The sequence below is a fragment of the Canis aureus genome, chromosome 19, assembly GCF_053574225.1.
Source record: "Canis aureus isolate CA01 chromosome 19, VMU_Caureus_v.1.0, whole genome shotgun sequence".
NCBI lineage: Eukaryota > Metazoa > Chordata > Mammalia > Carnivora > Canidae > Canis > Canis aureus.
In genome coordinates, this window is record NC_135629.1 from 50542510 (window position 1) to 50557438 (window position 14929).

The following is a 14929-nucleotide window of genomic DNA, read 5'->3' on the forward strand; positions in this document are numbered from 1 at the left end:
AGTGCCCCAGGCTGTGACTACATTTGGATAGGGTCTTCCAAGAGGTAATTAAAGTAAACTAAGGTCATATGGGTGAGTCATAATCCAATGACTGGAATCCTTAAGAGATTAGGGGTGCCTGTGTGGCTCAGTCAGTTAAGCATCTGCCTTCGGCTCACGTCATGATCCCGGAGCCCTGGGATCGAGCCCTGCGCGGGGCTCCCTGCTTGGTGGGGAGCTTGCTTCTCCCTGTCCCTTTACCCCTCCCCACTGCTCATGGATGCTCTTTCTCTTTAATAAATTTTAAAATGAGAGAGATTGGGATCCCTGGGTGGCGCAGCGGTTTGGCGCCTGCCTTTGGCCCAGGGCGCGATCCTGGAGATCCGGGATCGAATCCCACGTCAGGCTCCCGGTGCATGGAGCCTGCTTCTCCCTCTGCTTGTGTCTCTGCCTCTCTCTCTCTCTCACTGTGTGCCTATCATGAATAAATAAAAATTAAAAAAAAATAAAATAAAAAAAAATAAAAAGAGAGAGATTAGGACAGACACACACAAAGGGACTACCTGGTAAAACACAAGAAGAAGATGGCCATCTGCAAACTAAGGAGAAATCAACACTGCCAACACCTTCATTTTGGACTTCTAGCTTCCAGAACTGAGAAAATAAACTTGTTGTCTAAGCCACCCAGTCTGTGGTACTTTGTTATGTAGCCCTAACCAATACATGCTCCATAAATAATATTCCCATAATGTCCTGGGCTTTTCCCATCAGAACATTTACTAAGAAGTTAAAAACCATCCCCTTTCTTCTTTCCATGAAATTGCCACTGCTCAAGTCAAGGAAGAGTCAGGGTGAGGGAATGAGGTGGGAGGGCTGGGTACTGGATGTCTTCCTACCCCCAGGTACCAGTTCTTAACTTTTTATCCCAGATATTCCATTCCCCTACTAAGGAATTGCTTTGGGCATAGACTTGTCCTACTTTCAGCCAGGAAGTGACAGGGCAGCTGCTGGGGGATGAGGCCTTTGGAGATTGAGATGTGATATCTGTAACTGTGGCAGCCATAGTAGGACCATGAGAGGCAGAAAAACCCCACCAAAATGGCAAAATAGATGAATTTTTAAAATGGTGTCTTTGGGGCACCTGGGAGGCTCGGGTGGTTAAGCATCCAACTCTATTTTGGCTCAGGTGATGATCTCAGGGTCATGGGATCAAGCCCCACGTAAGTCAGGCACTGTGCTCAGTGAGGCATCTGCTTGAGATTCTTTCTCTTGTCTTTCTGTCCCTCCCCTCCACGTGTGATCTCTCTCAAATAAAACAAGAAAAATCTTAGGAAAAAAAAAAAAAGAGTGTCCTTGATGTTGTTGAGCCACAGTGTAGGTTGAGTGTAAGCTTCCAAACTTCTCACGGACTGAAATAAACCTGTCCTGCTACTGGCAAGGCTGTGCGGGAAATAAGTGCTTACTTACACCGCTGGTGGGACGAGTTCATGTCTTCACAGAGAGGATTTTGAAAATATCTCTCCAAATTACAAGCCACATAGATCCTCTCACCCAGCAAGCTTACCTCTGGGGATTTATCCTACAGACAAAACTGCATGAGAAATGATGGCATACCCCGGTCATTTTCCGCTGTACACGTTTAATATTTATTTTTAAAAACATTTTATTTATTCATGAGAGACACAGAGAGAGAGGGGCAGAGACACGGGTAGAGGGAGAAACAGGCTCCATGCAGGGAGCCCAATGTGGGACTCGATCCCGGGTCTCCAGGATCATGTCCTGATCCAAAGGCAGATGCTCAACCACTGAGGTACCCAGGCATCCTACACGTTTAATATTTAATGGCAAGCCGGGCAATAACTCAATGCCTCTTAAGAAGCATTAAGTAGGGGCATCTGGGTGGCTCAGTGGTTGAGCATCTGCCTTCGGCTCAGGTCGTGATCCCAGAGTCCTAGGATCGAGTCCTGCATTGGGCTCCCCGCAGAAAGCCTGCTTCTTCCTCTGCCTATGTCTCTGCCTCTCTCTGTGTGTCTCTCATGAATAAATAAAAATCTTAAAAAAAAAAAAAAAAGCAGCATTAAATAAACCACAGGACATTTGCACTGAGGACTCTGAAGCTAGAATGGGAATGAGGAAGGTCTTTAGGCATTCATTGGGAATTACCTCCAAGATGTGGTGAAGAGTAAGAATGTGCACTGTCTAGGGTAGTCTGTTTCCATTTGTTTTTTTTTGTTTCCATTTGTAAAACAAAAACAAACCTCAGGAAAGCATCCACATGTATATTTGTAACATGCCAGGCAATTCCCAGAAGGATCTAAAAGGTACCTGCTGTGGCCTGAATGTCTGTGTTCCCCCAAAATTCATGTTGATATCCTAATTCCCACAGATAATGGTGTTAAGGGGTGATTAGGTCAAGAAGGGGATTAGTGCTCTTATAAAAGCGACCTCACACAGGTTCCTTGCCCCTTATGCCGTGGGAGGACACAGTGAGAAGTTGGCAGTCCACAACCTGGAAAACGGTCCTCACCAGAATCTGACCACCGTGATCTTGGACTTCTGGCCTCCAGAATGGTAATAAATGTCTGTTGTTTATAAACCACCCTGTCTGTGGTATTTTGTTAGGGCAGCCTGAACAGACTGAGACACCTTGGTAAGCCCACCAGCAATCTGGAGGCAGGGTGCTCCCTCCTAATTCTGCATCCTACAAGTATATTATGCATTGAAAAAAATAAAATAAAATAGGGGCACCTGGGTGTCACAGTTGGCTAAACGTCTGATTCTTGGTTTTTGGCTCAGGTTGGGATCTCAGAGTTGTGACCTCGAGCCCCGGTTGGGCTCCATGCTCAGAGCAGAAGTCTCCTTCAGATTCTCTCTGCCCTTATTTTGAACCTGCATGTGTGCTCTCTCTCTCTCTCTAAAACAAACAAATCTTTATTTGTTAAAAGATTATCTATTTATTCGTGAGGCACAGAGAGAGACAGAGAGAGAGAGAGAGAGAGAGAGAGAGAGAGGCAGAGACACAGGCAGAGGGAGAAGCAGGCTCCACGCAGGGAGCCTGATGCGGGACCCGATCCCAGGTCTCCAGGATCACACCCCCCCAAAGGCAGCACCAAACCACTGGGCTACTGGGGCTGCCCAACAAATCTTTAAAGAATAAATTAAATAAAATGAAAATAAAAATAAAAAAGGACACCTGAGTGGCTCAGTGGTTGAGCATCTGCCTTTGGCTCAGGTTATGATCCTGGGGTCCTGGGATAGAGTCCTGTAGCAGGTTCCCCATGGGGGTGCCTGCTCCATCTATCTAGGTCTCTGCCTGTCTCTCATGAATACATAAAATCTTTAAAAAATAAATAAATAAAAATTTAAAAATAAAATAAATCAGCCAGGGAGGGCCCATCTTGTTTAGGTTCCAAAAGTCTGTAGCTGGGTAGAGCTACAGAGCACACTCCCAACGAGCTTCCACCCCAAAGTACAACCAAATGCTTAGCTTTCCTTAAACAATTTTAATCACAAATTGGGGGGTGGGGGAGAAGCAGTGCAGGGTGAGGGAGGCACATAAAGGGAGAACAGGCTGGCTCCTAGAGAATGGTGGCTGACTCCAGGCCTCGCTCTTGGAAGTACCGGTGGGGGAGGCGGGGGTGGGTTCGAGGGCCTTTGCTGAAATAGGACATGATCCTCCCAGGTCCCTCCTGATCCCCTGTCAGCGAGTCCTCCCTGTGGGAGAGAGAGAGGTGGGGATACTGATCACTTCGGAGTGTCGGGAGGAGGCCAGGGGCTGGGGGGAGTCCCAGGGAGGACTGAGCCCCGGCCTCCGTCTCTCATTCTTCATGGCACCCCCAGGACACCCACCATATAACACCTTCTGCCTCCTTCTCCAGGATGCTCTGGGCCGTGCGCCAGCTGAAACGGACAAACTGGGGGAAGCCAAACACAGGCTCCACGTGCTTCCTCAACCACGCTTTTGTCTTGGGATCTGAGGGACAGGAAAGGTGGGGTGGGCAGTGGTGATGGCCCCTGAGCCCTGCCACACGGTCCAAGTTCCTTGGCCTGGCATCGGAGGCACCACTACCTCATCTTGGCCTCCAGAGTACCCCTGAGGCACCTCCCACTGTCTGGGACCCATTCCTGCCTCAGAACCCTTGTGCAGGCAGCTTCCCAACTCCACCTGATGTGCTCAAGGTAGTTTGGGGAGACTGTCCCTGAGACATCCTTTCACCCCCTCAAGGACAACAGTCATTAAATGAGCATCTGTGAATCATGGTGGTAATACCCGCCATCTCCACAAAACTAGGAGCTCAGCAGGGACAAGGAGGTCCTTCTTTGTCTTGCTCATGGCTATATCCCCAGGGCACAGACTTGCATGGCACATACCAGGCCCCCAATAAGCACGGAATGCGACCCAAACTGTCTTTGGCTTGGACCTGGTTTCCTTACTTTGGCCTCACCTAAGTTCCAATCACAGACTTGCTGTGTCTCCCTACCCAACTGCCCATCCCTCCCTTGGGCCTCAGAAGGACTACAGGGCTCCTTGAACCCAGCCACTGAATTTTGAAATAGACTCATGGCAGGGGGCGGGCACACGATCATCTACCACACAGACAAAGAGAGTGAGCCTCATAAATGGGAAGAAAACAATAGATTCGGGGCGCCTGGGTGGCTCAGTTGGTTAAGCAACTGCCTTCAACTCAGGTCATGATCTCAGGTTCCTAGGATCGAGCCCCACATGGTAGCCTACTTCTCCCTCTCCCTCTGCTACCCCCCACCCCCGGCTTGTGCTCTCTCTCTTCCTGTCTGTCAAATAAATGATAAAATCTTAAAAAAAAAAAAAAAAAAAAAAGAAAAAGAAAAAGAAAAAGAAAAACAACAGATTTAAGCTGGGGCTACTGGACATGAGCGGACACCCCTCACCACCACCCCTTTCCCCTTAATAGACAGATGCCCACCAAGGATGTCAGGCCCTCAATGGGGCACAGCAGAGATGGAGAGAGAAGGGAGGAGAGAGCCTGCCCACTGGAATCCAGCTTTGCCACATGCTGACCATAAACAAGTGGCTCCCCCGTCTGAGCCTCAGGCTCTTCCATCGCGGAGCAGGATGAGCACAATGAAGAAAACTGTAGAAGTGCACTCAGGCCTCCCTTGTTGGCGTTATTGCCAATATCACTGTCTCAAGGAGGCTCCAGTCTGCTCACCATTGGGGTAACCGGAGCCATAATCGGCATCCAGGTCCTGCAGCTTTTCCACAAAGTGCCAGCTCTTTACAGCCTGGTCACGGGCCACCTGTGGGCAAGATAAAAACTTAGGATCTCCCTCTCCTGAAGCAGGCACGCCTGCCACATGTGCAGGGGGATGCGAGGAGCTGGCCATGGCCAGAAGGAGCCTAACCTTGGCACAGATACTGGCAGCGCTGACCACAGGGTAGAGGGCATCCGCCTTGGCCTTGACCGTCACCTCAATGCCAGGAAAGCGCTGCTGCAACCGCTCTTGGTAGGTCTCTGGCAGCCCCACAGTGTCCACAAATACCTGCCGTGGTGACAGAAAGGTATTCATTCAACAAATGTCTGGGAAAATAACTGTCAGTGATCCAGCCTTACCGCATTTACACCTGCTGCTCCTGTGTCTGGAATACTCTTCTCAGCTCAAGGCCAGACTGAACCTTTCCCAGGCATCTCAGTTTATTTTATTATTTTTTTAAAGACTTATTTATTTATTTATGAGAGACACAGAGAGACAGAGACATAGGCAGAGGGAGAAGCAGGCTCCCCATAGGGAGCCCAATGTGGGACTCAGGACTCGATCCTGGATCCCGGGATCACACCTGGAGCCAAAGGCAGACGCTCAACTGCTAAGCCACTCAGGCATCCCGGGCAATCTCAGTTTAAAAGTCCCCTCCAGGGGCACCTGGCTGGCTCAGTCGGCAGAGTGTGCAACTCTTGATCTTCACGTCATGAATTTGAGCCCCACACTGGGTGCAGAGATTACTTAAAAAAAAGGAAAAGAAAAGTCCCCTCCAAAAGAGGCTGTCCCTGATCAAGCTGAAGCTATTCCACACTTACTGAGCACCTACTGCATACCACAGCTACAGCAGATGCCAGGAATTATAGAAGCAAATGCAAGACAAAAAAACCTCTGTCTTCATGGAGTGGATACCCTGGTAAGTGCCACAGACAAGAAACAGGATAAATAATAAAGGACAGGGGAGAGTTGGGAGGGATTATCATTTTATTTCTTATCTACTTTTTTTTTTTAAGATTTTATTTATTTATTCATGAGAGACACAGGCAGAGGGAGAAGCAGGCTCCAGGCAGGGAGCCTGATGTGGGACTCGATCCCGGGACTCCAGGATCACAACCTGGGCCAAAGGTGGCACTAAACCGCTGAGCCACGCAGGCTGCCCTACTTATTTTTTTAAGTATGCTCTATGTCCAATGTGGTGCTTAAACTCTTGACCCTGAGATCAAGAGTACCATGCTCTAACGACTGAGCCAGCCAGGCATGCTGGGGGGGTATCATTTTATATAGTGGTAGGAGAGATTCGGGGATGGTCACTTCAAGGTGGTAACATTTGAATAAAGGCCTGAAAAAGGTAAGAGAAGGAGCCATGTGAAGATGCCATGTGAAGAGGATTCTAGCCAGAAAGAACAGCTAGTGCAAAGGCCCTGAGGTGGGACCATGTCAAGTATGCTAGACAGTAACAGGGAGGCCTCATAGCTGGAATAGAGAGATCAAGTCAGTGATCTCCATTGCTGTTACCCTCAGAAATCACCTTTATTATCTGCTTACCAGCTACCATCTGTGCCTCCTGACTTGGTCACCAAACCCTAGAGGGCAGGGCCCTTGTCTGTCTGTCCTAATACTGCATTGTGGGCTCCATATTCCAGTCCTGGACTTCAGCCATCTCCTCAACAAGGTCTCCCTTGTTATGTTCCCTATCTCAAGCGTATTTATCCTTGTTATTCTCTCAAAACGGCCTGTTCTTTGCCGCAGAGTACTGGATACAATGCCAACTTTTATTTCCTTCTGGTAATTCAATCTCACTCTCTTCCACTTGACACTGAACTTTCCAGATTTGTTACTGGGATCAAAAAATTAAATGTTGAGATCTATGTTTCAAAACGTGACTATCTGCTTCACAGGAGCAGACTATAAAGGACAGGCCTCAAAGTGGGAGGAGGATGGGGGGGAATCCAGGAGAGAAGAGTACCCTGGGCTAGGACAGAGGCTGCAGACAGGGAACAGATATAGATTTGTTCTGGATTCCGAGCCTTTAAGATACAGAGAGATAAATCAGGTCACCTGGGTGGCTCAGTGGTTGAGTGTCTGCCTTTGGCTCAGGTTGTGATCCAAGGGTCCTGGGATCGAGTCCTACATCAGGCTTCTCACAGGAAGCCTGCTTCTCCCTCTGCCTATGTTTCTCCCTCTCTCTCTCTGTGTCTCTCATGAATAAATAAATGAAATCCTAAAAAAAAAAAAAAAAAAAAAAGATACAGAGGTAAATTAAAAGAGAGTGGAGCTGGGGGCTCCTCCTTGATCCTATATGGGGCACACATTTTGGGTAGGAAAAATAGTAGAAAGTCAAAAGACAGCAATATATATTCCTGAGATAACTCAGTTATGTCTGACTCTGAATCACCCACTGTACTTATATACTCCCATTTTATCCTGAAGTGATCAAATGTGGACAATCCAACAGCTCACCTGTGCAACTTTCACACCCTGGTCCAAGGCATACTGCACCAGCCCAGTGGCTGTATCATGGGATAGGGAGTTCAGGTTGTACTTGACCCTGCAATGGGAGACAAAACCTAGTCAGTTCCGGTCCCTACACCGATCCCTTCCAGGCCACGCTGGCTGCCCCTCCACCCGGCCCCTCCCAGAGGCCCCTCACCGCCCAAGCATGCTCGTAGAGATGAGGTTTGGAGACAGCACGTCCAATGCCCAGCCCACAAAGTCCCTGTCCTTCTCCATTTTCACAAAGAGCCTGTCCCGCTCGCTCTCCGATAGGGTCTTTGAGTCTGGGAGGAGGGTTGGGAGAGAAGGGGTGCGACTGGTTCTCCCAGCTGTTCTCCCCCTCCAGTTTGCACCCGCTCCTGCACACACCCAGGAACCACCTCCCCAGGGTCACACCTCGGGCTCACCTGCCACTTTCAGGGCTTCCAGATCTCCCAGGCGGGACAGGGGGCAATAACAGATGGCGTAGACCATGGGGCCTGGAGAAGCGAGTGTCCAACCAGTGAGCCCGTGAAAACCGCTATCCTTATTCCATCATCACCGCTTTTTTCGGTGCCATTACCACCATCACCCCCCTCCCCGGGTAGGGTACAATCCCGGCTTGCGTTCCAGTGCAACGTGCATTCCCCTAATCACGCCCCTCCCCCAGCCCAGCCCTGGGGGCGCACCCAGCACCGGGCCCCGGCCCGCTTCATCGACGCCCAGGACGCAGGGCTCCTGGCGGCACACCGCGGGCACAGGCGAGCTCAGGCGACAGCGGCCCGTGTTGTCTCTGTCCAGCTCGCTGAAATCCATGCCGTCTCTGCCGCCGCCACCGACCGCAAGAACCAGGTCTACAGGAGCGGTTCTAGGCGCGCGTTTTCCGCGGGCCCCGAAGCGGCTCTGGCTCCCGACCAATCGGTGCCCGGGACACGCCCCCGACGCTCCGGCCACCGTTGACGTTTCCGCAGCCGCCACCGAAACTCCTGCCGCGCGGCTTCCTGGGAATTGTAGTTCCCAAGGCCGACCGCCGAGCTCCTTCGGGGGAACGGGGTGGGCGGGGTCGCCTTCCAGGCTCCGCCCCGGAGTCCCTGACGCCCCGCCCGTCGGGGCTGCTAGGAGATAGGGAAATAAAAGTGGGAAACTGACGCAGGCCTCGGAGGCCGAGGCCCAGCCAGGGCCTAGAAGGTCAAATATCACTATACTGCCAGACTACCGCCAGTGCCCACATCACTGGGTCCCGGTCCCCGATCTGGATGCTGGCTCTGGTCCCTGTCCCTGCCATTCCACACAGGCTAAGCCCTCCGGACCAGGTATTCCTACTTCCACTGGGCTCAGGCCTTCAGATTTGCTGTCCAGCTCCCTCTCTCTCGGTACCTCACCCAGACTCTCGCCCTCCCTTTCCCGGCTTCCTAACCTCTCTCTAACTGGGGCTAGGCCTCCTCCACCCACCCCCTCCCAACTGTGATCCCAGATCTCAATAGGCTTCTGCTGAGAGTCTGAGCCCACAAGGCAGGGCCATTACCCCCAGTTGAGGGTTCATGTCCCCCAGTTCTCGAGTCTCAAAGGGGCTCACATCGTCACCCTATAGGTCCTTGACCCTCCTCAGGCTCATGTCCCTTCCTCAGGGTCACAGTTCCTCCATCTCTGATTCCCCCCTCCCGGCCCATGACTAGCTTTCTTCCTTTCTCCCCAGGTATCAGTGGGGCTCACGGCTCCTGACTCAGCTCACCTTTCCCCACCATCTTTAAGCCTCATCCCTAAAGGCTCTCCTGCCCCCCCCACCCCCCGCCTTTTCTCTCGCCTCATCGCAGGCCCTGAGGACTCCCAACCCCGGACTAGACCACCTGCCCTGGCCCCGCCTCCTCTGCGTTAGTCTCTCACCCGGGTTCAGGGCCTCCAGTCGCAATCCGTTGGTTTGCAGGATGAACAATCCCGTTGCCTGCAGGGCCGCACCTGCACCAGATTCTCGCGGTCCATGAACACCGGACCCGGCGCCGTGCCCAGGACCTCGCGGCTGCGCTCCTGCTTGCCCAGGTCGCAGAAACAGCGCCACTTCCCCCAGGGGCCAAGGATCGAGTCCTCCAAGTCTAGGGATAGAGGGCCAGGTAGGGGGGAACCTACCCCCGCCATGCCCTCCTCTAGGAAGAGAGGCAGATAAATACACTAACAACAACATCTCCTGTTTGCTGGGCTCTGCGTCTGTGCCAAGCACTCCACCATAGATGATCTAATTTAATTTTCCCATTATTCCCAGGTGGGGAAACTGAGACCTATAGAAAGCAAGCCACCCCTTGAGCTGATACATCTGGTGTGTTGCCCAGAGGAATTGCAAACTGACACTTCCCACCTGTGCCAGCCTGTCCAGTTGGGAGTGTGATACAACACCTTTGGTGCCCACCATCTGAAGCTGACTCCTGTCTTGGGGGGGTGGTGATAATGGGCCTGTTCAGTAGGCATAGTGCCACCTAACCAGCAGGGATGCCAGGTGGTAAATTAAGTGACATAATTGGCATAATATAATGAAGGTACTGAAAGTCTCTGGTGATGTGCTAGCAGGTAATACAAAAACAACTATAATGACCACTTTTCAAGCAGCTCCAACCTTCTGAGTGCTTATCAGAGGCTCTTTTACAATGTTCTTTTATGGACTCCTCCCTATGCCCCTAGGAAACTGGTCTTATCCCAACTCTGCAGCTCACAAAGTCCTAACACTTCATGCCTTCCCAAGACAACACTGGCCTCTTTCTTTCCCTCCGCCTGGCCTCTTGGCTTTGGCACTTGCTGTTCCCATTCCCTGGCACACTCTTCTCCCTCAATCTTTGTATTTTTCGCTTTTGCTGGATTCCTGCTGCATTGGTTACCGATCTGCTCCGTCAGGCCTTTTCCGACTTGAGACATTTACCCGCCCCTTTCTTCCTCTATCCCTATACTTCCTAGCGCTCATCCATGAGTTTATGGATGTGTCTGGTTCTGGATTTATTGACTACCCATATCCCCCTCTGCCCCTGTAAGCGGTGTAAAGTCAGTCTCTATTTCAACTTACAGGTAAGAAAACTGAGCCTCGGAGAAAAGTAACCAGCCCAAGGGGGCCAGCCAGTGTGCAGACGGGGAGAGATCTGAAGTCCCTGGAGGAGGGTCTGTTTGCAGCCAGCTGGCAAAGTGGGGCAATAGGGCACCTTTCCGCACCATCACCCCCGCAGCGTGCGGTTACCTTTCTCCTGATGCTGCAGCCGCAGCTCCTCCCAGAGGTCGCCTTCGCTCTTCTCGCCGAAGTAATTGTAGTTGGGGGAGACCCTAGCAGGGGTCCCCAGAAGCAGGAGAATCAGAGGCGGCAGCAGTAAGTCCGCCGGGCTCCGGGCCATGCCGGACTCCAACCGACCCGGGCGCGCTCCGAGGAGGAGCTCCTCGCGGGGGATGCGGTGGCCGCGTCACCCCCCGCCAGCGGTGGTAGTGGTCGGGGCCCGCGTTCCCCGACTCCTCCCGCCGCTTTCGGGCGCGTGGACCCGGCCGGCCTGGTTCCCCACCCCCCCGCGGTTGCAGTGGACCCGACCGCTCCGCTCGTCCGCCCACCCCCCCTCGCCCTCTGCGTCATGGTTCGGGCCGCGCATAAAAGACACCCAGGCCCAGGGCGCGCTCGGCGCTGAGAACGTGTGTTCGCGCGTCTGCCAGCCCGTGCGCGCCGCCCTTGCCCACGCAGGTATGGACACCTAGAGGGCACCGGGCTCTGGGAAGCCCCCGCCCCCGCCCCGGAGCGGCTCCGGCCGGGTCCAGACCTTAGCGCTGCAGCCTTTGTTTCCGCCCGCCGGAGTGGCCGCCTTTGTCCTTGCAGGGGAAACCGAGGCCTCGGCCTTGCAACACAGGCCGCATCGGCGAGCTCCCCACCCCCGGCTCGCGGGGGCTCCTCCCGGAGCGGTGGGCTGGTGCCAGGGAGCTCAAGCCGAGACGCTAATGGGGGGCCCCGGCGCCTGCGGCCCGGCCGCTAGTGCTGGTCAGGGGGGCGGGTCTCTTGCAGTGTCCAGGCCGCGCAGCCCGGTACCCGGGAGGGTGCGGGGTAGTGCTGCGGCCTCTGCCTCTCAGTAACCGGGCCCAGCACGCAGCATGACCTTGGGAAGGGACGACAGAGGGTCTTCCCGGGCGCGCTGACCAAGCGGGGGGCGGGGGGGTGTCTCAGCTTGCAGTCATGACCTCTGGCAAGGCGCACATCGGAAAGCCCGCCCCGCCCTTCCAGGCCACCGCCGTGGTGGATGGCGCCTTCAAGGAGGTGAAGCTTTGCGACTACAAAGGTGAGGGGCAGCCGAGAGTGGGCCCAGGTGGGGGTAGGACCCAGGCGTTAGAGGCCTAATTCCTTGTCTATCCCCGCTTCCTTCCCCAGGGAAATATTTGGTCCTCTTTTTCTACCCGCTGGACTTCACCTTCGTCTGCCCCACGGAGATCATCGCCTTCAGCGAGCATGCCGAGGACTTCCGCAAGCTGGGCTGTGAGGTCCTGGGGGTCTCCGTGGACTCTCAGTTCACCCACCTGGCTTGGTATGAGCGGGACCCGCAGGGAGGGAGGATGTCACCGGGCCTACATTCTCCTCAAGGATCCTTCTTGGGGCTGTTGCTCAACGTCTGTGCCTTCCTTCTGCCCCCCCCCGCCGTCTTGAAAATAATAGCATTCCGAACGCCCAAGTCCTTAATGATGATGGCCTAATTAGCATTTGAAAACTAGTTGCTTGGCCCAGGGAGTTGGAGATGCTTTACCTCACTTAGGGCTACACAGCTTCCCTTCCAATAGCTATTTCAAGAAGGTGGAAACTCCAGTTCTAGTTGGTGAAGGGCTGGGCCCCAACACACAGAACTAGAGAGGAGGATGGGGGGCTGTAAGGCAGGCTTTCTGCCCTGAGCTGTGGGAGGTCACCAGCACATGTGAACACCCTTGACTGGAGCTAGAGCCTTGGCTTAGTGTTCGCAGCTGTGGGAAACAGCCCCTGCAGCCTCTTGAGGGTGGAGTGGGTGGGGATCCTAGAGCCTTGCTCTAAAGCCCCTTATCGCTCAGCTCCAGTACCTCTCCTCCAGTCTTTATCATACCTAAGCCCCCGGGGTGAGGATCCAGCGCTGTCTCTTACACCCCTAGGATCAACACTCCCAGGAAGGAAGGAGGGTTGGGCCCCCTGAACATCCCCCTGGTGGCTGATGTAACCAGAAGTTTATCTGAAGATTATGGTGTGCTGAAGGAAGATGAAGGCATTGCCTACAGGTACTGTGGGGGCCCTTGAGAAGCCCCCGGTCCTCAGGGGCAGGGGACAATGCTTGGGTAGTGTCTTCCCTGCCCCCCAGCCCTGTGGCCGGCTGGTAGGGAGGTGTTATTCCCTCCCCTGGCCCTGGCAGCGGGAACTCCCAGTTCCTCACCATGAACCCTGATATCTTCAGGGGCCTCTTTATCATCGATGGCAAGGGTGTCCTTCGCCAGATCACTGTCAATGATTTGCCTGTGGGGCGCTCCGTGGATGAAGTTCTGCGGCTGGTTCAGGCCTTCCAGTACACGGATGAGCACGGGGAAGGTGAGCACACACATTCACCTGTGTTCACCTGTGGGTACATACTCAGCCCTCATGCAGACACTCACTGCTCTATCACTTGTGTGGGATGGATATGAGGGCCCCAAAGAAGACTCAGTTCGGGGCCTTGTCTGCAGGACCTTTCTAGTCTGGTGGGGGAGATACCCTAATATGAGGGTGGGGAGCCAGGAGTTAACAGATTTACAGAAGGTATTTGAGAAGGCATGTACCAAGGCAAGCTCGGATAATATTATTTGGATCAGGGCAGCCCCGGTGGCGCAGCGGTGTGGCGCCGCCTGTAGCCTGGGGTGTGATCCTGGAGACCCAGGATCGAGTCCCACATCAGGCTTTCTGCATGGAGCCTGCTTCTCCCTCTGCCTGTGTCTCTGCCTCTCTCTCTCTCTGAATGAATAAATAAATAAATCTTTAAAAAAATATTAGTTGGATCAGAGTACTCTCGTGGGAGGACACAGCCTGGTCACAGGCCCTCGAAGTCCAGTGGATCTATGGCTGAAGGAGAAATAGGATCCAAAGGGGTCAGAGAGAAGGGTGCCAAGGTGGCTCCATCAGTTAAGCATCTGACGCTTGGTTTTGGCTCAGGTCATGGTCTCAGGTCCTGGGATCCAGCCCCTTGTCAGGCTCCACACTTAGCAGGGAGCCTGCTCAGAGGATTCTCTGTCCTTCTCCCCCTGCTCGAGCTCTCTCTCTCTCTCTCTCAAATAAATCTTTATAAAACAATGGGGAGGGTGTCCAAAAAGAAATAAAAATGTCAGCCAGAACATCCTATAGCTTGAAGGACTTCTCTCAATATGCTGTATGGTCATGGGCCTGTACCACTTGGCTCTGGGCTTTTGCTTCTGCTACTCAGGCTCATGCTTTGCCTCTGTTCATCCCCTTGTACTGCCCTACCTTGAAGATGTGGCTCTAGCCTCACATGTGCATCCCTGTGTCTCCCCACAGTATGCCCTGCTGGCTGGAAGCCAGGCAGTGACACAATCAAGCCTAACGTGGACGACAGCAAGGAATACTTCTCCAAACACAACTAGACTGCAGACATGCGGAAAGCTTGGGCTGTTGGCCCCCACCTACACCCCTACGTGGATACCCCATGCTGACCCAGGAAAGGCCGGACCTGCCCCTTTAAACTCCATGACCCTGGAGGGCTTGTCCAAGGCCTTCTCATTCTCCCAGCTGGGAGCTGGTGAATGGTGAGCCCCTCCCTGGAGCCCATCTAGCTGGGCCCAGGCCAAAAGGTGACCAATAAAGTACTAGGACAGACAGGAGTCTGAGTCCTCGTTTCTTTTGCACCTTGGCCCCTTCTCCCTGGGAAATTGACTGTAGTTACTTATCTCCACCACAAGGTGGGAGCATTACCTCATACTCACTGCTTCCTCTTTCTCCTTGGCCTGAGGGTGGTTTCCAAGGGGAGGGGGGTGAGGTAGGCTGTGGGTCCCTTGCAGGGAGCAAGCCCCAAGATGCCCTAGGCCTGAAACCTGGCCACACAGTGCAGCACCCACACTTTGCCATCAGCCAGCCTGGGTTCAAAGGCCATTCAAGAGCTGTGATTTTCCGTGGGTTTCTTCAACAGTAAGATGCGAATAAAGACAACCAACTCACATCACTGTGTAATACAGTATGTGATACATACTGTGAAGCAATACAGTATGTGAAGCTTGGGGTCCAGTTAATGGTTATTAGGAC

The 14929-nt window shown here is 53.2% G+C and overlaps 3 protein-coding genes across 5 annotated transcripts; 1 reads left to right on the top strand and 2 right to left on the bottom strand.

Moving 5' to 3' along the window:
- Positions 1-3462: 3462 nt before the first annotated feature.
- RNASEH2A (ribonuclease H2 subunit A) lies at positions 3463-8509 on the bottom strand. The gene is made up of 8 exons (XM_077859770.1): positions 8376-8509; positions 8115-8186; positions 7865-7991; positions 7675-7762; positions 5362-5499; positions 5169-5256; positions 3829-3952; positions 3463-3693 (listed from the first exon to the last, which is right to left on the bottom strand). The coding sequence occupies exons 1-8, from the start codon at positions 8500-8502 to the stop codon at positions 3558-3560; spliced, it is 900 nt and encodes a 299-aa protein (XP_077715896.1). The 5' UTR covers positions 8503-8509; the 3' UTR covers positions 3463-3557.
- A 148-nt stretch (positions 8510-8657) lies between these two features.
- On the bottom strand, positions 8658-11215 carry THSD8 (thrombospondin type 1 domain containing 8). 2 transcript variants are annotated; one of them, XM_077859773.1, is made up of 3 exons: positions 10901-11214; positions 9571-9776; positions 8658-8798 (listed from the first exon to the last, which is right to left on the bottom strand). In XM_077859773.1, the coding sequence occupies exons 1-2, from the start codon at positions 11049-11051 to the stop codon at positions 9577-9579; spliced, it is 351 nt and encodes a 116-aa protein (XP_077715899.1). In that variant the 5' UTR covers positions 11052-11214; the 3' UTR covers positions 8658-8798; positions 9571-9576. The 2 variants fall into 2 exon arrangements, with proteins under 2 accessions (XP_077715899.1, XP_077715900.1); XM_077859774.1 differs by having other exon boundaries at positions 8661-8801; positions 10901-11215.
- PRDX2 (peroxiredoxin 2) lies at positions 10596-14511 on the top strand. Of its 2 annotated transcripts, none has more exons than XM_077859771.1 (6): positions 10596-10734; positions 11861-11972; positions 12062-12215; positions 12805-12927; positions 13101-13231; positions 14189-14511. In XM_077859771.1, the coding sequence occupies exons 1-6, from the start codon at positions 10636-10638 to the stop codon at positions 14272-14274; spliced, it is 705 nt and encodes a 234-aa protein (XP_077715897.1). In that variant the 5' UTR covers positions 10596-10635; the 3' UTR covers positions 14275-14511. The 2 variants fall into 2 exon arrangements, with proteins under 2 accessions (XP_077715897.1, XP_077715898.1); XM_077859772.1 differs by lacking the exon at positions 10596-10734 and adding an exon at positions 11228-11386.
- Positions 14512-14929: the final 418 nt, after the last annotated feature.

Excerpts from the sequence above, each read along its gene's own strand:
- RNASEH2A (XM_077859770.1), bottom strand. The coding sequence starts at position 8,502 with ATGGATTTCAGCGAGCTGGACAGAGACAACACGGGCCGCTGTCGCCTG. Across the intron at positions 3,953-5,168 it reads TGGCTCCGGTTACCCCAATG|ATCCCAAGACAAAAGCGTGG; the intron begins GTGAGCAGACTG and ends CCTGTCCCTCAG. Across the intron at positions 3,694-3,828 it reads GAGGCAGAAGGTGTTATATG|GGAGGACTCGCTGACAGGGG; the intron begins GTGGGTGTCCTG and ends TCTCTCCCACAG.
- PRDX2 (XM_077859771.1), top strand. The coding sequence starts at position 10,636 with ATGAGTTTATGGATGTGTCTGGTTCTGGATTTATTGACTACCCATATC. Across the intron at positions 10,735-11,860 it reads GTCTCTATTTCAACTTACAG|CTTGCAGTCATGACCTCTGG; the intron begins GTAAGAAAACTG and ends GGGGTGTCTCAG. Across the intron at positions 12,928-13,100 it reads GATGAAGGCATTGCCTACAG|GGGCCTCTTTATCATCGATG; the intron begins GTACTGTGGGGG and ends TGATATCTTCAG.
- THSD8 (XM_077859773.1), bottom strand. The coding sequence starts at position 11,051 with ATGGCCCGGAGCCCGGCGGACTTACTGCTGCCGCCTCTGATTCTCCTG. Across the intron at positions 9,777-10,900 it reads GCTGCAGCATCAGGAGAAAG|ACTTGGAGGACTCGATCCTT; the intron begins GTAACCGCACGC and ends CTCTATCCCTAG.